This window comes from Chiloscyllium punctatum, chromosome 9 (assembly GCF_047496795.1).
Source record: "Chiloscyllium punctatum isolate Juve2018m chromosome 9, sChiPun1.3, whole genome shotgun sequence".
Taxonomy (NCBI): Eukaryota; Metazoa; Chordata; class Chondrichthyes; order Orectolobiformes; family Hemiscylliidae; genus Chiloscyllium; species Chiloscyllium punctatum.
The window spans coordinates 71,146,986-71,173,694 of NC_092747.1; the positions used below are offsets into that span (position 1 = coordinate 71,146,986).

At 41.9% G+C, this 26,709-nt stretch overlaps 1 protein-coding gene across 1 annotated transcript in view; it reads left to right on the forward strand.

Moving 5' to 3' along the window:
• Positions 1–26,709, forward strand: part of naalad2 (N-acetylated alpha-linked acidic dipeptidase 2) — a 151,807-nt gene that overhangs the window by 98,713 nt on the left and 26,385 nt on the right. The window contains exons 15-16 of the mRNA XM_072577777.1: positions 20,436–20,526; positions 23,549–23,813. Of these exons, the coding sequence (XP_072433878.1) occupies positions 20,436–20,526; positions 23,549–23,813 (356 nt within the window). The remainder of the gene's footprint in view (positions 1–20,435; positions 20,527–23,548; positions 23,814–26,709) is intronic.

Sequence of the window (26,709 nt, forward strand, 5' to 3'; positions counted from 1 at the left end):
AAACACCATCCCATATTCCTAATTCCTTCGTCTCTGCCGCATCTGCTCCCAGGAGGACCAGTTCCCAAACCGTACCACCCAGATGCCCTCCTTCTTCAAGGACCGCAATTTCCCCCCAGATGTAGTCGACGATGCCCTCCACCGCATCTCTTCCACTTCCTGCTCCTCTGCCCTTGAGCCCCGCCCCTCCAACCACCACCAGGACAGAACCCCACTGGCCCTCACCTACCACCCCACCAACCTCCATGTCCAACGTATCATCTGCCGTCATTTCCGCCACCTCCAAACAGACCCCACCTCCAGGGACATATTTCCCTCCCCTCCCCTATCAGCGTTCCAAAAAGACCACTCCCTCTGTGACTCCCTCGTCAGGTCCATACACCCCCCCCCCCCCCCCCCAACCCAACCTCCACTCCCGGCACCTTCCCCTGCAACCGCAAGAAATGCAAAACTTGCACCCACACCTCCCCCCTTACTTCCCTCCAAGCCCCCAAGGGACACTTCCATATCCACCACAAATTCACCTGCACCTCCACACACATCATCTATTGCATCCGCTGCACCCGATGTGGCCTCCTCTATATTGGGGAGACAGGCCGCCTACTTGCGGAATGTTTCAGAGAACACCTCTGGGACACCCGGACCAACCAACCCAACCACCAAGTAGCCCAATACTTCAACTCCCCCTCACACTCCACCAAGGACATGCAGGTCCTTGGACTCCTCCATCGCCAGACCATAGCAACACGATGGTTGGAGGAAGAGTGCCTCATCTTCCGCCTGGGAACTCTCCAACCACAAGGGATGAACTCAGATTTCTCTAGTTTCCTCATTTCCCCTCCCCCCACCTTGTCTCAGTCAAATCCCTCGAACTCAGTACCGCCTTCCTAACCTGCAATCTTCTTCCTGACCTCTCCGCCCCCATCCCACTCCAGCCTATCACCCTCACCTTGACCTCCCTCCACCTATCGCATTCCCAGCGCCCCTCCCCCAAGTCCCTCCTGCTCCAGATGCAGATTCCCCTTAACTCTTCCCTTGTTTATATACTTTGCCTTGATATCTTGGGATTCTTCATTATTTTGCTCACTAGTCCCCTCTTTGTGTTTTGTGTGCCCACTCTTTGATCTCCTAATTGCTTTCTTATACTTCACCAGGGCCTGTGTTGATTTGTTCCCTTTGTACCTGTATTCTTTTCCATAGTTCAGTAGTCAGTTGACTGAGTGCATATTTGGGTTAGTGGTGCTGGAAGAGCACAGCAGTTCAGAAATGAACTGCTGTGCTCTTCCAGCACCACTAATCCAGAATCTAGTTTCCAGCATCTGCAGTCATTGTTTTTACCTGGGTGCATATTTGAATGCAGTCAAACTATTTATTATTAGAAGAAATCAATGGGAGACATTTGGTTCTTTCTATTAGAAACTGCAGATTGTTCTGCAGATCATCCAACTATATAAAATTTAAGATCAAGATGGTCTTGCTGCTGCTGACAAGTGATACCTGTGTAAATTGAGTTCTGTCAAGAATGGTATAAATAGCTCCTCATTATGTGACATAGCCCATAATAATGCTGACTACATGCCTTCTTTTTGCTGGGTTTTGTATCTCTGAACCAAATTTACATGACTCATGCATCAGGACCCCTAAATTCCTTGATATTAAATTATCACCGCTAAAGCTTCCCCATTTTGACTACCTTCCCAACTCCTGAATGTCTTTTTCCTATTTTACCTCTTTTCTTTCTTGATGTACTTAGGGAGAAGATAGATTTCATTCCATTTTTATTGATTAAAAAGGTCATCCAACTTTATGGGTGATAGTGATGAATTATGCTAAAAGTGATGTTCAAATTACTTAAAGGGAAAGTATTTCTAGGAGATGGTTAATGTACATTTAAAGTCTGATTTTTATTTGGAATTAGCATCACCAGCTAATTGATCTAGAGAACCTCAAATCTCCTATGAACTGTCCGATATCAAACTCTGCCAAAAATAGCTTAGGTGACAAGATACCACTTTGAATATATGCTCTAATGGAGAGGTTCTGGGCTAATATTAAACAATATCAAGGGAGCACACCTCCAGTAGTGACATTTTTTAAATGATTTGAGGTAAAGTGGAATATGAGGTCTTTATAACCTTAGATAATGTGTTATGATAAAGTGCTATCACGAGACATCTCTTAAAGGCATATTGACATACGGACTGAGACATATGACAACATCCTTTTCCCCTTTTCTCAACACATACGAATATGTAAATACACCTTCTCCATGGGACTGCATATCACAATTCCTAACCACTATAGTTTTGTGTTTCTAGATTCCTTTTAGCTATCCAAGAATCATAACTGGAACAAATTAAACCAAAATTCCTTTCCATTCTAAATCTCAAAGTATTATTATGTCAATAAACAGGCTAGAACCAGATTTCCATGATTGATTTATGAAAACAAAACAAATCGAGGTTATAATGGCGAATTCCTTCTTTGGATAAAACTGTTCGAAGTGCTGCAGTTCATTGACACTTTATAATTGACCATGTGTTTTTGTTCAGCTGTTTCATTTTTGTTTTCATTTAAAGACAAAACATTTACTTCACTCCTTGCTTTGGTAGCTTGAACTAAGTGTGACTTCTCTTTTTAAGGTGTGTCAGTAAGGCAAGGCATGGCAATATAAACATTTCATTCAGAAGTGAATCAACACATTTTTTTAGAAAATAACAGGAAGAAAAAGTTGTGGATCATATATGTGTAAAGCATATCAAAAAATTGTATGTTAACACAACTGTGTTCTATGGTTATGTCTCTCTTTCATATATATCAGTTTAACAGAAGAGAATATCGCAATTGATTGCTGTGTCTGAAATGAACAGCCTGACATCAGATTAGTTTTAAAATTCATGCCAATCTGGAAAATGTTTGAGATTTATTGTTTTATCTAGGATTTATCAAAATGCCTAATGCCTTGATGTTATCCTGGATAAACCGGCTTAAATGAAAACATGCAAACATAGAAATTAGGACCAGGAGTAGGTCATTCAGCAAGTTGAGCTTGCTGTGTCATTCAGTGAGATCAAACCTGATCTGATTCTTCTACATTCCTATTGACCCCAAGAACATCAGCCACAAGTGAGGTGCAAGGACTGGTGGGTGACTAATGTTGTGCCTTTATTTAAGAAAGGCAGCATGGTGGCTCAGTGGTTAGCACTGCATCACCAGGGGACCGGGTTTGATTCCAGCCTCGGGCAACTATCTGTGTGGAATTTGCACATTCTCCCCGTGTCTGCGTCAGTTTCCTCCAGGTGCTCCAGTTTCCTTCCACAGTCCAAAGATGTGCAGTTTAGGTGAATTGGCCATTAATAAATTGCCCGTGGTGTTCAGGGGTGTGTAGGTTAGGTGCATGAGTCAGGGGAAATGTTAAAATAATAGGGTAAGGAATGGGTCTACATGGGTTACACTGTGGAGGGTTGGTGTGGACTTGTTGAGCCAAATGGTCTGTTGGGATTCTATGATTCTACAAAAGTGTGTAAGGAAAAGCCTGGGAACTATAGACTGGTGAGTCTGACATTAATGATGGGTAAATTGTTGGAGGGAATTCTGAAAGATAGGATTTACATGTATTTGGAGAGGCAAGGACTAATTAGAGATAGTCACCATGGCTTTGTGCATGGGAAATCATATCTGACAAACTTGAGTTGTTTGAAAATGTGATCAAAAAGGTTGATGAGGGTAGAGCAGTAGCATGGACTTTAGTAAAGCTTTTGGCGACAGTCCACTTGCTTGACTAATTAGTAAAGTTAGATCACATGGGATTAAGGGAGATCTTGCCAATTGGACACTAAATTGCTTGATAGTAGAGATAGAGAGTGGTGGTGGAAGGTTGTTTTTCACACTGGAGGCCAATGACTAGCAGTGTTCCACAGGGATTGGTGCTGGGTTCATTTTTCTTTTTCATTTATATGAATGATTTGGATGAAAATTTAGGAGGCATGGTTGGTAAGTTTGTGGATGACACCATCCACAAGATATAGTCGAAAGTGAAGAAGGTTATCTAAGGTTATAAAGGGATCTTGATCATTGGGCCAATTGGCTTAGGAATGCCAGGTGAAGTTTAATTTGGATAAATATGAGGTATTGCATTTTGATATTAGAAACAAGGGCGGGACTTATACAGTTAATGATAGGGTCTAGGGTGGTGTTGTCAAACAGAGACACCTAGGGATTCAGGTACATAGTTCTTTGAAAGTTGTGTCACAGGTGTCCAGAGTGGTGAAGAAGGCATTTGGCACGCTTACCCTGCATTGCTCAGACCATAGAGTGTAGGAGTTAAGACATCATCTTGAGGTTGAGCAGGACATTGGTGAGGCCTCTTCAGGAGCACGGTGTACAGCTCTGGTCGCCCTGCTGTGGGAAGGATATTATTAAACTGGAAAGGATTCAGAAAAGATTTACCAGGATGTTGCCAGGACTGGAAGATTTCAGCTATAAGAAGAGGTTGGATAGGATGGAATCTTCACAGCAGCATAGGAGGTTGAGGGGTGACCTTTATAGAGGTTCATAAAATCTGAAAAGACATAGGTAAAGTGAATAGATTAGATTACTTAGTGTGGAAACAGACCCTTCGGCCCAACAAGTCCACACCGACTCTCCGAAGAGCAACCCACCCAGACCCATTCCCCTACATTTACCCCTTCACCTAGCTCTATGGGCAATTTAGCATGGTGAATAGCAGAGGTATTTTCCATCGGGTAGGAGAGTTTAAAACTAGGAGGCACATTTTTAAGGTGAGGAGAAAGATTTAAAAGTGACTTTAGGGATTTTTTTTCACATAGAGTGGGGTTCGTATGTGGAATGAACTGTCAGAGGATATGGTAGATGATATACAGTTGCAACATTGGATAGGTAAATGGAAAGAATGGTTTGGAGGGATATGGGCCAAATGCAAACAAGTGGGACTAGTTTAGTGTGGGGAAACTTGATCAGCATGGACAAGTTGGACCAAAGGGTCTGTTTCTGTGCTGCATGACTATATGAATCTATAAATCTGTAACCTGTCATTTCCTTGCTCATCAAGAAGCTATCTACCTGACTCTATTTCCACTGACTGTTGAGGAAGTGAGTTCCACGTACACTCAACCCACTAGTTCCCCTTTATCCACAGCATGATAGTTCTTTAAACAACTTGATTAAACCTGACCTCCATTTAACAAAGCTGTGTCGATTATCTTGAAATTCTTTAACTGCCTGGATTTAATGTCTTTAATAATAACATGTTTAGTTGGCAAGTTAAGAAGCTATTCCTCAAAGATTATGATCTCTGAATTATTACATAAAAATAAAAATTGGAATAGGGCAAACAAGATTAGAAAAATAAATGTGTGCCTCAAAGACTGGTATGGGAGAGGCAGATGACAGTTCATGGGGCACTGGAGGAAATGTGATCTGGACCATTGTGATGTCCTACACAAACCATGCAGAGGCCAATGTTTTAATAAGGTCTATGATTAGGAAGTAGAGAAAATTGTAAATAAAGTAGTAGGGCAAGGAATCAAATGTACGAAAACATTAAATTAAAGCACAGAGATAAAACAATAGATAAATGTATTAATAATAGAAATTATAAAAAGGGCATGGCAAGGAGGCATAAATAACATAAATCTAAGAAATAGTCAGCAAATAAAATTAGAGATTATGAAATTTTGGTAGATTTCCCTGAAAGGTTTGTCTCTGCATGGTCTAGTGGGTTTTCTCACTGTTCCCAAACTTGTCTCACTCCCTGCGCATCACACCACTATGGTACCCTGCTCAATGTATTCTCTCATTCATCATAGGAATAAGTATTTAGCATTGCCAGGACATCTCAGGATACCTGGCACAATAGCTATATTTAAAACTCAACTATGCATCGGGTCAAGTGCTGGCAATTCTGAGTTGCTCTTTCTAGTTCATCTCATTTGCTACAGAAATGTGAGACAAAGGGAAATTTTGCAGACAGGGAGCTGGAGGTTCAAGTGAATGGGGTGGTGTAGATGAGGGCTGACTTCTTACCCAGGACTTGCAAAGGAGACCATGACTCCAGACCCTGCCAGCCTCTTATGAGGTCACTACCTAGGTCAGTGCAATATCGAGGGTCCTGAAGAATATGCAGCAATACCACAAGAAGGTTAATGATCATCTCAGCTCTGCAAGGGTAAGTGTTACCACCATCATCTCCCTTCAGCCTCATACTCACTTTATCTCTGTTACTGCAAATAGTTCACACCAACAAGTATGATCAATCACTTTCACTATTATATTGCAATATCTTCCCTCACTTGTTGTCATCCAGCCAATCCCCATCTCCAGCTAACCCTGTGTGGCCCCTAGACTGCCTACTCACTTGTCTAGGATACCTTGGCATCTTTCTACCACCTGCACCAGCACTAACAGTTGTTCCAACCACTTTCATCTCAATCAGTGCTTCGCTTTCTCTCATTCCAGGAGAAATAGCCCACAAAAGGGTAGAGAGAGCCAGGATGGATGGTGGGTGCCCAAAGTTTGCTTCCTCACCCTCTATGAGGAGTGGATCCTAGCCCTGCCATGTAAGGAACCACGACCATTCATATGGTGATGCTTAAACCCATCTGTTCTGGCAATCAAGTAAAGGTCATTGCAACTTGCTGTGCTGCTCTGCCATTACCACCTGTGTGAATGTGCTCTTAACAGGTCAGAACATCGACACCTTATTCACAATGCATTATTTCTTTTGTCTCGTGCAGGTAATAGTGGCATCTGTACATTCTTGAGTGTCCCACAACCAACATTTCTTCTAAGCTGTGCGACTGCACACATGGAGATCAGTATGCCATCCTCCCTCTGGCTTGCAAACATCTGTCTGCCTCCATGAGCAGGTTTGGAAACTTATGGATAGCCAGGTCCAGCATGTGCAGAATCTGAAAGCTATTTCCATAGACACCCAACTATCCGCTCCACCCTCCCCTCTGACCCATCACCTTCATCCCCACCTCCATCCACCCATTGTCCTCTTTGCTACCTCCCCCCACCCTCCTCTCTGACCTATCACCTCCATCCCCACCTCCATCCACCCATTGTACTCTTTGCTACCTCCCCCAACTCTCCTCTCTGACCTATCACCTCCATCCCCACCCCCATTCACCCATTGTACTCTTTGCTACCTTCTCCCACCCTCCTCTCTGACCTATCACTTCCATCCCCACTCCCATTCACCCATTGTACTCTTTACTACCTCCCCCCACCCTCCTCTCTGACCTATCACCTCCATCCCCACCCCCATTCACCCATTGTACTCTTTGCTACCTTCTCCCCAGCCCCCATTTGTCTCTCCACCCTGGAGGTTCCCTGCCTCCATTCCTGATGAAGTGCTTTTGCCCAAAATGTTGATTTTCCTGCTTCTCCGATGCTGCCTGACCTGCTGTGCTTTTCCAGCACTACTCTAATCTAGATTCTGGGGTTTCCATCATCTGCAGTCCTCACTTTTGCCTAGTTACACTGTATCGCTGTAGCCATCAGTGCCAAGGCAAGGTGACCGAGAGAATGAGAGAACTGGAGCTCACTCCAGGTGCCCTTTCCTCACAATACGTTGTGTGGTGCCAGTAAGCATCCAGCCAGAGGAGAAACCACATGCAGCTCCCCCCTCAGGCGTCCCCTCCTAGGACACTCCAGAGTTGACCAGGCCCTCAACCTCCACCCTGCTTACCATCATCAACCTTATGGGAGTTCAAGCCAAGGGCAGTAATCCTGCATCTGGGAAGGACACACTCAATATGTCTAAGCCATCTAACCACAAACCTCTCCAGAGTTGTCCATCCAAAACTCCAATGCCAACAGGCTCACTGTTGTGCAACTCTGTCCAGTTCAGCTCTGAATCCTTTGACTATACCTAGATGTATTGGAAAGGAAACACAAAGGTGATTCTTCTATGTTTAATTTTTCTTTATCACCTGAGTGACTGAATACCTTTCCAACAACAACTACAACATTGCAAGTACAGATCCTAGTCATGCTGAGTACGACATGAAGTTTTATGGTCTAAGGTGTGCAGGCTATGTGAATTTAACAAGTGGTTGCAACTTTGGCAACTACAGTAAATCATTTCAGGCCACAAACCATTGGTTATGAGTCATAAGCATTTGATATGGTCAGGAGTATTTGGGAGCCAGGGTTTGGACACCACACATGAGGCCAAGGGCTAAGGTTCATGTAAAGCAGTTAGTGCTTGCATTGCCTGTATAATGCTATTGCTCTTTGAAGGGCCTTGAAATCAAAGCCCAGTCCTTCACAGAATGAGATACAGTATTTACCCAGCTGATGCCAAGTGTTGTGGCAGCCATTTTTATCCCCTGTGCACATTTGCTATTTGTGTCGGGATGGAAGGAAACAGCAGTCACACTGTACACTTCACACAGTATGCTTCGGGCACGTTCCCATACTCTTGGTTGAAATAACACCACAGATGCAGGTATCCCATCACAAAGTCACCATTTATGTACATACGTTTAGTCTTTGACTGCCTCTTCAGAGTCAGCTATGAGATTGCCAGAATCTCTGACATTCTGCTTTTTATCTGTTGGCCAGGGCTGTCTGGACGAGATTAACTGTTCCAATCAGGGAACTGATATTCTATGAAGTCCATCTGGCTGATCTCATTGTAATCACAACTTCCCTCCTCCTTGGAGTCTGAGGACATAAGCCAGCCATTTTTCTTGGAGAGCCTCCTGGGACATTTTAGCACGGGACAGGTTCATCTGACTTGGCATCTGATATGGGCTACATGTAATGCATGTAAGCTCACCACTTGCGCTGGGTCCGTAAAATTTCACTTTTTTTTCAGTAGCAAAGGTGTCGAAGGAGCTCCTTCCATCATGTCCATCTCTGATTCTAAGGATTCATCAACGCCTGATGGAGAAAGGTTAATCCATGGGTTCCAGCAGCCTTTCTGACTGTTCTGAGGGGCAGGGCATGTTTTGCTGAAACAACGTTTGCGAATTTGTGGCTTTCATTTGGTTCACATGCTAATTCAGGAACACCACAACAATCAGGTCTGGGAATATCCAACTTAAACCAGTGCAGAGTCTTCTACCCATTAGCAGCTCTGCTGGTACTATCCCTGTAATTGCTTGAGAAGTAGTTCTATAATCAAATATGAACAGTGACCGCTTGGTATCTCTTTTGAGGCTGTAGACTGTTTCTTCAAGCCAGCCTTCAAAGTTTGGACAGTTCTTTCTGCCAGGCCATTTGATGATTATGGTATGGAGCTGCCCTGTTGAATCGCATTGGACTTCGGGAAATATCCTAATAACCAACTGGCAATCAATGGCCCATTATCTGTGACTAACACTCTGGGACCCCGTGTGTTGAAAAAGATGCATGCAGTTTTTCTATCATTGTCCCTTTTTTTGATGAATGTATGCACTCTATGCACATCCAACCCACTTTGAGTGGGTGTCTACAGGACTAAGATCATAAGATCCCATGAAAGAACCTGTGTATTTGATGTGTAACTGGGTCCAAGGTTTACCTGGCCATTCTGATGGATGTGGGGGAGCTGCTGGTAGTAATTTTTGTCCTTGTTGTCACTACCCCATCAACTATATCTGCATTCAGGCATGATCACCGGACATAACTTCTCACCAACATCTTTATTTTGGTAACCCCTGCATGGTCTTTGTGGAATTCAACCAATATTTGGCAGTGACTTTGCTCAGGATAATCACTCTTAGTCCCCTAAACAACATACTGTCCTGTACTGTGAGCTGATCTCTCCACGTCCAAAATGGTTTCAATTTTAGTTGTGACAGCCATTTGCTTTCCTCCAATCACCATCCAAAGTCAACTGTGACTGGAAGCACGTCCAGAAAATTTAATATCATTACAACCCTTCCATTGAGGGTACCACCAGTGGTGTCTCCGCGAATGGGAGGTGGCTCAATGCTTTCTCATTTAGTACTTGGCCTACTGGATGTTGTTTTTGTAATTATAGGCATTTAATATAAGAGTCTATCACTGAATGTGGCCAAGAGCTATGGGCAGCACTGCCTTGGCCTCTTTACACAAGCCAAGCCCATGATTATCACAAATCTTTTGACCATAAAGCTATTGGTGGAACTTCCTGACTCCAACTGTGACCACCAATCTATCTAAGTATATTTACTCTCTACATTAGTCAAAGTCCTGGATGCATATGCTATTGCGAATTCCTCTCCATTAGGCCTCTTATGAGCTAATATCACCTCAATGCCCTCAAGGGAGGCATCGCAGATCTTTCTTGGGATCATAGTGTGCCACCACCTTAGAGGACGATAACTGTTTCTTTATTTTATTAGGGCTTGTCTGTGCAACCGTTTTCAAGAGAGTTGTTGCAAAAGTGCCAGAATCGAGGCCAGGCTATGCATGAACTTTCCATAATAATTTAAGGGCTCATGAAATGACTTAAGCTCCTGGACAGACATGGGGGCTGCGACACCTTTGATCGCCCTCACTTTCTCTTCCAATGAGTGTAACACAGTCTTTTCGACTCTGTAGTCCAAGTAAGTCCCTTGGAGGGATGAGAACATACATTTTTCTCTTCTTAAGCATACGTGAGCTTTACAAAAACTTCTTAGGACTATGTCCAAGTTCTCTAACTGTTCCTTATTTGATTTCACTGTCATCTGGATAAATGATGACCTGAGGTAGACCTTGTCTGCTGAAAAATTGAATCAACTGATGTTACCCCAAGTGGCAGTCTCATACGTTAGCACAAGCCCTTATGGGTACTAATTGTAGCATAACTCTGGGAATCCTTATTGAAATACAATTGAAAGTAAGTGTAGCTCATGTTGAATTTTGTGAAGAACGGCCCCCCACCAACTTTGCGTATAATTCTTTTATGTGAGGGATTGGGTATTTATTCAGCTGCAAAAAGTGATTAGATTAGATTACTTACAGTGTGGAAACAGGCCCTTCGGCCCAACAAGTCCACACCGCCCCGCCGAAGCGCAACCCACCCATACCCCTACATCTACCCCTTACCGAACACTACGGGCAATTTAGCATGGCCAATTCACCTAACCTGCACATCTTTGGACTGTGGGAGGAAACCGGAGCACCCGGAGGAAACCCATGCAGACACGGGGAGAATGTGCAAACTCCACACAGTCAGTCGCCTGAGGCAGGAATTGAACCCAGGTCTCTGGCACTGTGAGGCAGCAGTGCTAACCACTGTGCCACCATGCTGCCCCTAAGTGGTTTACCTTTTGTTTAAAATCCACACAAAGGTGACCTAACCCATTGAGTTTCATAACCAGTATGACCAATGATAGCCATTCCGCAAACAGACCTGATTTGATGATTACTTCACTTTCCAGCTCTCTGATCTTTGCCTCTATTTTGCCTGTAAAGCAAATGGCACTAAATGGTGGGCCTTGCAGATCCATAATTTACTTCTTGGTCCACAATGTTGGTTTGGCTCCTTTGATAATCCCTAGACCTTTGTGGAAGACTTTCAAGCCATAGACTCATAGAGATGTACAGCACAAAAACAGACCCTTCGGTCCAACTTGTCCATGCTGACCAGATATCCCAACCCCCCAAGTGAGTCCCACTTGCCAGCACCCAGCCCATATCCCTCCAAACTTTTCCTATTCATGTACCCATCCAGATGACTTTTGAATGTTGCAATTGTACCAGCCTCCACCACTTTCTCTGCCAGCTCATTCCATACACCCACCGCCCTCTACTTCAAACAGTTGCCCCTTGGGTCTCTTTTATATCGTTCCTCTCTCGCCCTAAACCAATGCACTCTAGTTCTGGACTCCCCCACCCCAGGGAAAAGACTTTGTCTATTTATCCTATCCATGCCTCTCATGATCTTATAAATCTGTATAAGGTCACCCCTCAACCTCCGAGGCTCCAGGGAAAACAGCCCCAGCCTATTCAGCCTCTCCCAAGAGCTCAAATCTTCCAGCTCTGGCAACATCCTTGTAAATCTTTTCTGATCCCTTTCAAGTTTCACAACATACTTCCGATAGGAGGGAGACCAGAATTGCATGCGTTATTCCAAAAGTGGCCTAACCAACATCCTGTACAGCCGCAACATGACCTCTCAACTCCTATACTTGATGCTCTGACCAATAAAGGAAAGCATACCAAACACCTCCTTCACAATCCTATCTACCTTTGACTCTACTTTCAAGGAGCTATGAACCTGCACTCCCAGGTCTCTTTGTTCAGCAACACTCCCTAGGACCTTACCATTAAGTGTAGAAGTCCTGCTAAGATTTGCTTTTCCAAAATGCAGCACCTCACATTTATCTAAATTAAACTCCATCTGCCACTCCTCAGCCCATTGGCCCATCTGGTCAAGATTCCATTGTAATCTGAGGTAACCTTCTTCATTGTCCACTACACCTCCAATTTTGGTGTCATCTGCAAACTTACTAACTATACCTCCTATGTTCATATCTAAATCATTTATATAAATGACGAAAAGTAGAGAACCCAGCACCGATCGTTGTGGCACTCCACTGGTCACAGGCCTCCAGTCTGAAAAACAACCCTCCACCACCACCCTCTGTCCTCTACCTTTGAGCCAGCTCTGTATCCAAATGGCTAGTTCTCCCTGTATTCCATGAGATCTAACCATGCTAATCAGTCTCCCATGGGGAACCTTGTCAAATGCCATACTGAAGTCCATATAGATCACATCAACTGCTCTGCCCTCATCAATCCTCTTTGTTACTTCAAAAAACTCAATCAAGTTTGTGAGACATGATTTACCATGCGCAAAGCCATGTTGACTACCCCTAATCCATCCTTACCTTTCCAAATACGTATAAGTCCTGTCCTTCAGGATTCTGTCCCAACAACTTGCCCACGACCAACATCAGGCTCACCGAGGTAAAAACAATGACTGCAGATGCTGGAAACCAGATTCTGGATTAGAGGTGCTGGAAGAGCACAGCAGTTCAGGCAGCATCCAAGGAGCTTCGAAATCGTCGTTTCAGGCAAAAGCTTTATTCCTGATGAAGGGCTTTTGCCCGAAATGTCGATTTTGAAGCTCCTTGGATGCTGCCTGAACTGCTGTGCTCTTCCAGCACTACTAATCCAGAATCAGGCTCACCGGTCTATTGTTCCCTCGCTTGACCACCTTACTTGAACAGTGGCACCACGTCAGCCAACCTCCAGTCTTCCAGCACCTCACCTGTGACTATCGATGGTACAAATATCTCAATAAGGGACCGGTACAGATATCTCAATAAGGGACCCAGCAATCATTTCCCTAGCTTCTCACCAAGTTTAGGGTACACCTGATCAGGTCCTGGGGATTTACCCACCTTTTTTTGTTTCAAGACGAGTACTTCCAGCTCTGTAATATGGACATCTTTCAAGATGTCACCTTCTATTTCCCTACATTCTATATCTTCCATGTCCTTCTCCACAGTAAACACTGATGCAACATTCTCATTTAGTGTCTCCCCATCACCTGCGGCTCCACACAGAGGTTGCCTTGCTGATCTTTGAGGGGCCCTATTCTCTCCCCAGTTACCCTTTTATCCTTAATGTATTTGTAACAACCCTTTGAATTCTCCTTAATCCTATTTGCCAAAGCTATCTCTTGTCCCCTTTTTGCCCTCCTGACTTCTCTCTTCAGTATACTCATCCTGCCTTTATACTCTTCTAAGGATTCACTCGATCTATCCTGTCTGCACCTGACGTACACATCCTTCTTTTTCTTTACCAAAGCCTCAATTGCTCTGGTCATCCAGCATTCCTTACACCTACCAGCCTTTCATTTCACCCTAACAGGAATATACTGTTGCTGGACTCTCATTATCTCATATCTGAAGGCTTCCCATTTTCCAGCTGCCCCTTTACCTGGGAACATCTGCCCCCAATCAGCTTTTGAAAGGTATTTAATTAGGATTTCATTTGGGCAGCCACTTTATAATCAAAGGATGCTGAGCCAATCCATGTGAAAGTCTCGCAATCAATTTTGTCCTAAGAAGCTTGGGCCTGAACCTCTTACACCAATCGGTGTTTCTCATAACAGGCTGGGGCTGAAGTTGTACTCTTAATCTGTACGGATTTGCCAGTATGGATTCTCAGTCTCGCCAAGGTCTTGTGCAAACTTAAGGGCTGGAGTCCAGAGTGAATTTTGTTAAAAACCAGTTGTGTGATCACTGATACAGCCGTGCTGAGATCGACCTCCATTAGAACCAAATGTGCTTTTAACCAGATGTTTATTTTGATTAGTTCTGATTTGGATGTTCCTGTGCAATTTAACTGTTCTAAACCAGATGTAAGTGGACTTTTTCAGATATGAACTCTCCCAAATATCATCCTGGATACTGGCATATCTGTGATCTTACTTAATTTAGATCTAATAAGAGTTTTTAGCTGACTTGAGTCCGCATATTGGCAGCAACTATAATGGCTTGCTGGTCAAGATCCAGAAGAAAGTTTTAACCATTTGGCTGAGGTGTAGCTTTGGTTTGGTGTTTTGCTGTGGGCCTGCCTAGAGCCTCTCTGCTCTGGATATGTCCTGAGTGATGCACTCAAGTGGTGTTCCCAAGTTTAGTGGGACAGACAAGGGTATCTACTTGCATCGGAATACCGTGAAACTCATATGCTCCACTTACAGCATTTTCCAATGATAATGCCAGTTGTAGCACATGTTTGAAGTCCGGGTGTGCATCAGCTAGTAGTTATTTTTGCATAATTACATCATGAATCACATATACCAAATAGTCTTTGAGCATCTCATTAAGGGTTAAGCCAAAGACATGGTCTTCTGCCAGTCATAGAGTCATAGAGATGTACAGCACGGAAACAGACCTTTCTGTCTAACTCGTCCACGCTGACCAGATATCCCAACTCAATATAATCCCACCTGCCAGCACCTAGCCCATATCCTTCCAAACCCTTCCTATTCATATACCCATCTAGATGCCTTTTAAGTGAAACATCCTGATACAGATTCTTCTGGTTCTTGAATTGCTGAGTAAAAATGATACTGTCTCAGAATTAGAGGAGACTTGGGATTGTAATATTCCTTAACTATGTCTGTCAGTTCTTGAAAGGTTTTAATATCTGGTCCTCAGGGAAAGTTAGGCTTCACAGGCTGTCAGGAGAAGTACTTATTGCTTTTCTTCTACTTATTGCCATAATGTTGTTTGCCTGGAAAGAAAAAAAGCATTCTTTGTATATACTGGGCCCAGTTCTTGACGGCAGGTTTGAATGAGTCAAGCTTCTCAAAAACAGGCATGATGTTAGAAATGCTTACCCCAACTCAAAGACAACCACTGCACTTAAGTTTCTTCAAGAATGTACTTTACTCTCGTCACCACTGAATAACTCCACAAAGCCAGGCAACCTGTCACCAGGTGAAACTCTCACAATCAGTTTTGTCCCGTGAAGCTTGGGCACCCTTTGCTTACACATGAACAGTCGATGAATTTCCTACTGCGTCTTTAGTCAGCTATCAGTGTGCCAGAATCTCTGGCGGGGCTCCCTGATTGAAACAGATTAAGAGTCCCAATTAGGGAACTCATATTCTTTTGTTACAACCGGCACATTGATGATTCCCTTAACAGTAGCCCTCTTCATGAACCCCAAGGGCTTTGAACTACCCTCGTATTCTCAACCCACTGATCTTTTTAATTGCTCACTTCCCTAGTTTGCCTCTAAGCCCAAGCATAGCAGGTCAACCCATTGCCTTCTCGAGCTGTACTGTCACTGCCTCTTTAAGCGTTAAGTTGCAGTCCCCTTCACATTTGTCCCATTTTGTTGTCCCAGCCTCCAAACCCTGCAATTGAGTTCTCTAACTGCTTTCCTGTAGCCATGGCTCCTGATAATCTCTTTGACTTTTAGTGGATAGACCTTCAGGAATGACCATGGCAGATCCCCTTGTGATTTGGATGCACAGCCCCGACTGATAAATATCCAGTTGCCTGACTGATCTCTTGGCAGCTCCCTGACCAACCTGCTAATTCGTGGACTGTTCATACTAGACCCACAGGGCTGACCATGTGTCTCCCCAGATTGAAGATATATGGATCCTCCGAGCCTGACCATCCTGAGCAGCGAACTAATACATCAAGCCCCGGAATGTCATTGGAGGTTGCCCTTCCATTAGTGTGCCCAGATCCCGTGATTAAACGGTGCCTCCTTGCTTTGATTGAAGATCATTTCCCTTGTACTTTCAGATATGGCCACTGATGACTGTAGACAACTAAGACAAGCTAAACAGTAAGGCAAGAAAAAGGTATTGTGAGCATTTGAACTTTGGTTGAGGGGGCACAAAGTGCAGACGAGACAGAGCATGGGATGCTTTGAATGTCCAAGCAAGGATGGAATGAGTGAGCTGTAAGAGAGCAAGTAAGGATTCCTGAGATGCAACATATTCCAGTCCACTAGTGGATGCCTCTCCTTGCATGCAAAGTGATTTTTCATCAGAATTGCGATTAAAGGTGCCAATGCACTCCAAACTCTAGCATAGAATTTCAGCACTTCTTGCAAGTGGGTCAAAGATATCTCATAAGGGTATGTTGAGGCTTCTACATACCCAAGGTCAATATTCCTGAATGGGAGTATGTGTGTGCGCAAAGCTCAAGTTCGTGCCTTGAGATGTCGGTGTCAAAAAGTGTGGTGCTGGAAAAACACAGCAGGTCAGGCAGCGTCCGAGGAGCAGGAAAATTGACGTTTTGGGCTTAAGCCCTTCCTGGTGAAGCCATTTCCTTATTTCTGAAACCTCGATTTTCCTGTGCATTTCCAGCACCGGACTTTTTGACTATGACTCTCCAGCATCTGCAGTCCTCATTTTTTCTGAGATGTTGGTGATTGTTCAAGATGGACAGTCAGAGTGGCAAGTGTTGACCAGAAGTTACTAGGCAACCGCTCTGACTTTCATGTCAGGAATTATCACCATCTACTTTCTATCTAGCAGCTGGGAGAAAGGAAAATTGCATATAAATTAGGAGAAGATAAGCCAATAATGAGATGTTAATATATATTAAAACAGGGAACTAAGTCTCTTGCTGCTCATTAGTGAGAATCCTGTCTTGCAGTTCAATACCTGTTTGGAAATTGAGACTTTGTTCTCATTGCGATTCTCCCAAACTTTTCACAATGCCCCACATTATTCACAGCCTGGAAAGTGATTGATGATGATTGGCAAGACATATCATTATAAACAAACCAGATGAATTGAGAGCATAAATAAATAAGTACTGTAGCCATTACTGAGATGTGGCCGCCAAATGATTAGGAGTGGGACTTGAATATTGAAGGACAGAGGACATTTAGGATCTAGGAAACTAGATAAACATGGAGTAGTGGTCTTGTTAATTAATGATGGTAATTGCACAATAGAAAGGGATTTTCCAAGGTCAAGGTAGAAGTGGTTGGGGTCAAGATAATAAATGATAATGCAAGAAGTCATTCGTGGGAGTGGTGTAGGGGCCCCCTAATAGTAATCCCACATACTGATCGCAGACCACACTTCTCTCCCTCAAACTCACTGTAAAATTTAATCATGTTAAGATCATTGCTACCTCGGAGTACCTTCACTGAAGCACGTAATTAATTAATCCTGTTTAATTGCACAATTGCCTGCTCCCTGCTTCCAAATATGCTGTGCAGAGATACTATCCTGTGAATCATCATTTGAATGCTTCATCTAGGCTACCTTTGCCAATCTGATTTTTCTACGCCGTGGGTAGATTTAAAATCCCCAATGATTATCATCACAACAACAACTTCCTGAACTTGGATCATCTCACTCTATCTTGTTAATACCACCAATCATTAACAAAGCCAAAAAGGAAATTCTGCAATAGTAATGATATATACAGAAATGTGGTATATGAATTTGGAGCCAATATGATACCAGGTATGTAGAGCATGTCCCAGAGATTGACAGATTGTATCAAACAGCATGTCCCTTCAGCTGTTGACAAGAAACACCCAAACAGTGTACCGGCCAGTACAGGTGCACAATCCTTTATCTGAAATGCTCGGGACCAGCTGGTTTTCAGAATTCGGAATCTTTCAAATTTCAGAATAAGAGACAGTTTGATGGTGAAATTTTAAGAAATATTACTGGAGGAGCAGACTCACTGAGTAAACAGGCCTTGAGACAGAATTGAGGCCTGGTTGGGCTGGGCCACACCCCCCCATCACATCTAAGTGACACGCATCGAGTGTGAACGACTTGGATTAACTGTTTATATGCCAAACAACCTTGTTAATGAGAAAACAAACTTCACAAAAAAGCCTTCAAACTTTGGAGCCTTTCAAATTTCAGGATTTCAGGTAAAGGGTTGTCTACCTGTACTTGCAAAACTTGCGAAACAGTGTTGAACAGATGTGATTTTGCAATTGAGCATTTGCTGAATATTTCTGAATATGTGAGGAATTATAGAGTCATAGAGATGTACAGCATGGAAAAAATACATTCCCTGACCGGGAATTATTCTGAGAACCAATTTAGAACTGCTGTTTGGGCTTGCACTGTAGGGCACTTGAATATACAGGAAGCTACTTATGCTAATATACGGGGTCCTCAACTTTACAAATTGAAAGAACATGTGTACATCCTGCACCTGTCTCAATTTAATAGATAACAGTCATTTACTGATTCATTTTTCTGAGAAATATCCTGACCAATCAGAGTCAACCTGTCTGTTTTAAAATTTAGCTTAGCCTGGCTGTGAACTTTGAATCAACATTAACGGATATTTTTGCCATGGTATGACCTCTGCCAATCAGAGTGCAATTGCCAACTAATCAGCACTATCATGGAATATAAATATTCGTTTTCCCCTTAAGTTTTTATTCTTGGGAAATGTCCTCATGAATGTAAGAAAATGCTTTGACAAAACGTGACTTTTTTTCTGTAATATTCAAGTTCTATACAAATGACTTTGTATGCATATTTTTGTTATGGTATCTATTTAATTATTTTGCCAAAATGGTTCAGTATGCAAAAATGACATTTTGATTCCACCTTCAAATAGTTTATTCTTTTATTTGTAGCAGCTGACTATTTTTATAAACTTTGTATTTAACATTTCATATGTACTTTCAACACCATTGTTACATTTAATACTATTTTACAATGTAATTTATATTTCTGATGCTATAATGAACTTCGCATCATTGAATTTGATGTTAGTTATTTTGCAATTTTATGTCTCTAAGTCAGTTCAGTTATTTAGATTCCAAGGTATTATTAAAAGGAATATCTGATCGGACATCTTGGTTTACTGTTTTTGGATAAGCAAAAAATACATCAAGCTCTTAATAGTTGAAATCTGCTTTTCTCTAAAATACTATTGTCACTTTCATAACATTTGCTGTTAAATACAGAAAGGCTGTTAATCAGAAGTTAACTTGTATAATTAATGAACTTATCAGTAGAATTGTTCTGTACATATTAACAGTTTAAAAATTGGCACTGGCCTGCATTTTCTGCTGACCATTCAGTTGTTGCTTCCAGCATAGATGGGAGTTGTGCACGGGGAACCTGTAGAATAAAAATCAAAGCAGCCTGAAGGAAATATCCAGATTCTACTGGGTAATCCATCCCTGCTTGGAACCACCAGAAAATTCATATTTAAATTGGAGATTTCTGAGGTTCCTGATGAAATTTAGTGAAAAAAACCCTTTCAGAACAAGTTAGACTAACAAATACATGCTCCTGAGTAAGTATTCTTATTTACCTCACTCAGCTACACTTCCCTACATCAAATCCCAAACCCTGATGTGACACACATTTGAACTCCACCTCCTCTCTCGTCTTTCACCCTAGGGAGCCAATTTGATACTGTCCACTAGACCAGACCCAACCTCCCTAACTGTACCAAAAAGTATTTTCCAAAAAGAAACTTTCAACAGTTATTTTTATATTGAATAATTTAATTTGGTATGACAAAACATCTAGGCGGAGCATAGTATTTTCACAGAGACCTCCATTTTGATTGCCTTTTGCAATTGAGTGAAGTTAGCAATTTACCTTCCCCTGTTCCTATTCAAATGCAAATGTCAAGACCTGACAGAATTCCCTAGCTCACTGGACCAGAACCAACTTGTCTTCTCTTCCTTTCGCAGATCTGAACCAATTCTCTGCCAGCTCTGCTCAATTAGACTTGATCACCTTGCTGCTGGACCTAGAATCAGCAGTCAGATACATACAGCCCCCTTCTGTAGTTTAAAAAAAACCATAGGAGGGTCCGGAATGGCAACCAAACTGAGATTTCCAGTTCTCGGAAAATCCAACCTAAAGTTCTTTGCCTCATTCAAATATTTTGCTGACTGACTTAAAATGAACAAGTCAAACAAGCTATTGACATGTTGAAATTACTAGATGCACAACACGTATTTTAAGATTTCTTTGAATTACAGATTTTACAATTATTCTCATCTATTAATATATTTAGGATAAGAAAACTGGGATCTGGCAGTGATTTTGAAGCTTATTTTCAGCGACTTGGCATTACCTCTGGCCGTGCACGATATACAAAGAACAGGGTGAGTGCATCCAAAAGGTACATGAAAGTAGATTGTTGGAGCTTTGCTGCATGTTTCCTGATCTTTTCTTTTCATTATGCTTTTATCATATTTTAATTGCTGCTCAAAGTTAACTACTTTTTGCATGATTTCACAAACTGCACCAAATAGTTTTTTTTTTAAATTTCAAATCTACTGAAATTTCAACTTTTTTATGATGAACTATTTATTTGATAAGACATCTATATCAAACATAGTATTGATAATTTTCACAGAGACTAGTATTTTGAATTCCTTTGCATTGAGGTATAGTTGGGAAGTTAGCTTTTCTTGTTTCTATTCAAATGTAAATATCAAATACAGGCACCCATTGCCAATGGAATTTTACCAATTAATAAAGTCAACAGTTTGTTAAGGTAAAAACAAGGTAAAAACAATAACTGCAGATGCTGGAAAGCAAATACTGGATTAGTGGTGCTGGAAGAGCACAGCAGTTCAGGCAGCATCCACCGAGCAGTGAAATCGTTGGATGCTGCCTGAACTGCTGTGCTCTTCCAGCACCACTAGTCCAGTTTGTTAAGGTGTTAAAATCAAAACAGAGATTTGCATCAACCAATTTTCTATTGGTATGAACATAGTTAATTGCCTTTCTATGGTATTTTATAGTATTCTTATCAAGTCTCTCCATTACGTCAACTCTCCCATTTACTTGAATAACTTGCTGTACCATAGGACCATGTTCAGTTGCTCATCTACTCTGCAGTGTTTGTTGTCATCCACTTAGGTAGCAAGATCTTTCTACCTGTTGGACAAATGAGATTCCTGCATTATTGCGTGCATGATCCTAATACCTCCCTCATCCACAGCCACATCCTCCTGTCTTTGGCTGTGACCAAATCTAAACTAATACCTAACCTAAGAAATGTGAATGAGTCTTGATCAAAGTATCTCTGATGCATTGTAATGTCTGCTTAGATCCCAACTCAGCAACTGTGAGCCCACATTCCTTGTATTGCAGATACTTAATGCAGGTGTGGTTCATCAGAATTGCATTGATTTCCATCAACATTGACATGCTGAAACCCCATTATCAATATCCCGGGGGGATTCTATTGACCAAGAAACTGAACTGAAATGGCTATATGTGTACTGTAGCTGTAAGAGCAGGTCAAAGGCTGGAAATTTTGTGGTAGTAACTCACCAGTGCCAGTCCACTGTCTACAAGATTCAAGACAGGATTATGATAGATCCACCTGTTTGGATCCCCGTAGCTCCAAAAATACTCATGAAGTTCAACACCTTTCAGGACAAAGCAACTTCTTTGTTTACAACTCTATTTATCACCTTTAACATTCACTACTTTCTGTGACCATAAGGAAGATGCGCATAGCCACTCATCATGATTCCTGCAACTGCACCTTCAAGCTTCAATTGATCTCATTTTACTCTTAGTCTCTGCCTCTGTCACTGTGCTCATGATGTTGAAATAGATTAAAAATAACCACTGCATTGTGAGACTGTGAGAGCTAAACAAACTCAACAAAATTTCAACAAAACTTAGTCTAACAAAACAATTGGCCTTTATTAATAAGGAAACTGCATGCAGATTGGCTTAACTTGGAAAAGAGAGAGAGTTGAGTACAGCACTGAGTCTGTTTCACAAGTTCACGCTTACAGACAGAAGAGCATGAATCCTTATACTTAAAACTTAGCAATAGCTATCAATAACTATCATGAGAGTTTAGTCATCTATTTGATCAGTACATTGAATTATGATTTGTGTTATTACTTCCGAGGTTTATCATATTGACTTCCCAAAACCTGCTTTGACCTTTGTTATAGTCTTGTCTTGTGTTGTATTACAACCTTGGCTTGGCCAGTTTTCCCATTATGCAACTATCTGTTTCCACAATTCCAAATTGGGCCTGAGCTACATTCACTGGGCTCTTGTGGCTGCAGTTCTCTGAACGCTTATGGGCCTCTGTTACTCCCAGAATGTTGTTGAGGTTCTGCTGCTCTTACTATGCTGTCAGGCCTCTGCTCCTCTTGCTGTACTGTTGGGCCTCTGCTGTATCCTAACCAGCTTTCTCTGTGCCTCAAATCTCCAATCCTCTTGATGTCTTACTAATGGAGGGCAGGAATGGGCAATGATTTGGAACTAAACATAGCCATTCTTAGTGATCATATGGAGACATGATGAAAAGCTCACATCAAAGTCAAATATGACTCCATTGTCAGAAACAGGCTTGTTCAACCTTAACAGTGATTTTGATTTTTATTTTTAAATCTGCTCCAGTATGGTGACAGAGGCAGAAACTTGACTTGGAGAAAGTCTAAATGAAATTCAAGGGAAGATGGGCAGAGATCCTTCAAGTTGACAACATCATCAATGATTTTGGAAAGGAAGTGAAATTAGAGATGGGACAGTCCATGCACCAACAGAATGTTAGTTTGGGTTTTCTTCAACAGGATAATAACAGCATATTTAAAGGGGAGCTTTACCTGAGGATGGGGTTTGGGTCCTGGTGGGATGCTCTTCGGAGGAGTGGTGCAGACTCAATGGGCTTAAATGGCCTCTATCTGCACTTTGTTTCCATTTTAAAGTTTTTTTCCTTCCTTTCTGCTCCTCTTTAATAGCCATTTGGATTTCCTCAGGTCTCAGAAGCATATTATATTCATCTATTTGTTGCTACTTTGTCTTATACTATGTTCATTTCTATCATTTAATTAATGATGCTCTTTCACTTAATCATAGGCAAATTATTTTCATTTTTTTTCTCTGACTCAAGGTCTCCAGTTTCCTGAAGCATCTTCCAGCTCTGACAAATGCTCATTACCTAAAATATCAATATTATTCTCTACATTCCAAAGATACTGTCTGGTCTGCTGAGCGTTTTCAGTATTTACAGTAATTATTTCAAAACTTTTTATTGTCTGGACCTTACGAATATGAATTGATGAAGATGGATTTGCTTTCAATATGTAGTTGATTCTCACTTCATAATGTTCCCTAATTGTATCTGGTATTCCTTGTGTGTTCCAGAGAACTGCCAAATTCAGCAATTACCCAGTATATCACAGTGCTTATGAAACATTTGAGATAGTGGAGAGGTTTTATGACCCAACCTTTAAGAAAATTCTTACGGTGGCCCAGATCCGAGGAGGACTGGTTTATGAGATAGCCGACTCTATCATCATACCATTTGATTGCAGAGATTATGCTGATGCATTGACCAACTATGCAAATGTCATTTATGAACAAGCCAAGCAGCATGAAACTCAACTTAACAAATATCAAGTTTCTTTTGGTAAGTAAGTCTGTTGTGATTATTAAGTGAATATTCGACTTCAGAAATTTCATGCATTGGTAGGACAGTTTGCTGTTCTACAAAAGTACACATTGACCTATTGATTTCACATTTTCAACCTCAATTAGAGTCAGAGTCCTAAAGTAATATAGCATGGAAACGGGCCCTTCAGCCCAAATTGGTCCATGTTGACCATGGTGTCCATTCAGCTAGTTCCAGTTGCCCGCATTTGATCCATATCCTTCTTCATCCTTCCCATCTATGCAAATGTTTTTTAAATGTTGCTTTTATACCTGTCTCAACCACTTTCTGTGGCAGCCCATTCCATATATGCACCAGTCTCTGCATGAAGAAGTTGCCCCTCAGGTCCTCCTTAAATCTTGCCCCCCTCAAACTTAAATCTATGCTCTCTAGTTTTCAATTCACCATCCATAGGAAAAAAGATTACGTGCATTCATCCCATCTATGCCCCTCATGACTTTATACACCTCAATAAGGTCACTCCTCATTCTCCTACGTTCCAAGGAATAAAGTTCTATCCTGGCCAACATCTCTCTAGAACTGAGGCCTACTAGTCCAGGCAACATCCTTGTAAAGCTTCTTTGCACCCTTTCCAGTTTAACTATATAATTCCTATAAGAAGGTGAACCAAAACTGTACACATTTCTCCAAGTGTGGCCTCACCAATGACGTATACAACTGTAACATAATGTCTTAATTCCTATACTCATTGCCTGATCTGATGAAGACCAGCATGCTAAATGTCTTCTTCACCTCCCTGTCTGTGACACTGCTTTCAATTAATTTCAATGTTAACTGTAACATACACTTTTGACACATCACATCCAACATCTAATGTAACTGTAGAATAACCCTTCAATAGCAGCAGTAAGATGTTTTGCTTTATGGGCAGAATCTTGTTGTCATGTATTGAATTTTGCCTGTTGCCTGGAGAAATATTTCAGGGAGGTTTTGCTGAGCTACACACTGGTCAGGTAGTGGTGAGGCCGCTAATGGGCCTTCCCCTTGATTCAAGACCGCATACGTGGATGGCCTGCTCAGAGAGCTGCCAGGTAATCAGAGGCTGACATTTCTTGCAGTCAGCAACATCAGAGAAGAGGTCCTGGCTGCTGCCAGAAGTCGTCCCAGGACAAGGTGAAGTAAGGGAGGTTGTCGTCGCAGTGAAAGAAAATGAAAGGAAAGGCTCTTAGCCATCATCCTCTGTTCAATGTTCAATCCCTCAATCAGGCATTGATTGTCTTGGTGAAAATTTCCCGATGAAGGGCTCTTGCCCAAAACATCGATTCTCCTGCTCCTTGGATGCTGCCTGACCTGCTGTGCTTTTCCAGCATCCCACTCTTGACCCTGCGTTTGACAAGCTACCTGTAAGAAAGCAGCTAGTGGGAATATCACATTCATTCTAGGTTTCCCTTGAAACATGTTGCATTGTGAGAGTTATTGCACATTTTTAATCCTTCACTGAACACTTTTCAATATTCACCTGGGGTAAAATTTGTTTCTTACTTGAATCTGACTCGAATTGCTGTGTCTAGTTTCAGGCTATTGGCAATCTTAAAGTCACATTGCTGCATTGAATAGGGTCATGGCATTAGGCTCACTTGACACTAGTTCATCTCAGCAATATATCCAGAGGACCTTACCTGGTCCTTAATTGACCATTTAAGGACCTTAGTTGATATTGGAGCAGGAAAGTCAGGCCATGAGCCCTTCTACCAAGAATTTAATTCTGATTCATGTAGGAAGAGAGCAGAGTTTGGATACCCAATCATCCCATCTCATTAAGTGCCTTTCCTGTCTCCAGGCTTACCTCTGGGAGTGAAAGAGCTATCCTGTGTGGTAATTGATTGAGTCTAGGAGCTATGAGAGCTGATAAACTGGTCATTCTCATTAAGAATCTACTTGCTGTAAGGAGAGCTCTTCATCCAACAATATAGGTTTTAGCTTATATGCAGTTAAGAACAGAGAATGTTAGAAAAAGTGAGTAGGTTAGGCAGTATCTGAGAGAAATAATGTGTAAGATCATTGATCTTTTGTGACGAAGTTATAGATGTAAAGTAAAATTCCAAATAATGGTGACAATATTTGTCAATAATGGTGAGACTACTAGTGCTCACCTTGGTCAAAGTGTATGTTTAACAGCAAATTCTGGCAAAATATATGCAGTTAAAATTAGAACAGTGATTAGCACTGCTGCCTCACAGGAGGTCCTAAAGGGATCTGGGTAATCCAAGATGGAGGAAGGGAAAAAAATTGTGGTTGTAAGAGCTGCTTCTTTTTTGAGGTATTTTAGGTGTAGGAGGAGATTTTCTCAAATTCCAGGATCAGTAATTGCTGTTTGACAAGCTGTTGCATTGTTTTCAAACTTTGGGGAAAAAAGATCAAAACAACAGAACTTTTAAAAGAAGGAAGAGACCACATGGTCAGTGAGAGAGAATGAGAAAGAAACCTACATTGCTGACTGATGCAGCAGTGAATCTGCGCAGCTGCTGCCTTTGCTGTTTGAGTTCAAGTATTTCTGGGCATTGGAATGCATCTAAGAAAAATTAACAGGCAATGAAATTCACAGCTGACCTTGGAGGAACCTGCTGTCTTTTTTTTAAAATAGTGAGTAGAGTGGGTTCTTTTTGGTTGTTTTGTACATAACTCTTGCTAATACCAACCACCACCTTCTCCTATTTCTCTTTTCTATTTCCTTCCCAAAGGAAGGTATAAATTACCTCTTGCTTCTTCACATTGAGTTGGAAAGATCTGATAGGCTGGTTAGTTGATATTCAATGGTTTCTACTCTGTTGATTTCCACAAAGATGTAGTACTGTACTGCCACAAGTGCTCATTTAGCATCTTAGCCCCAGATGATATGATGTATGTTTTATGA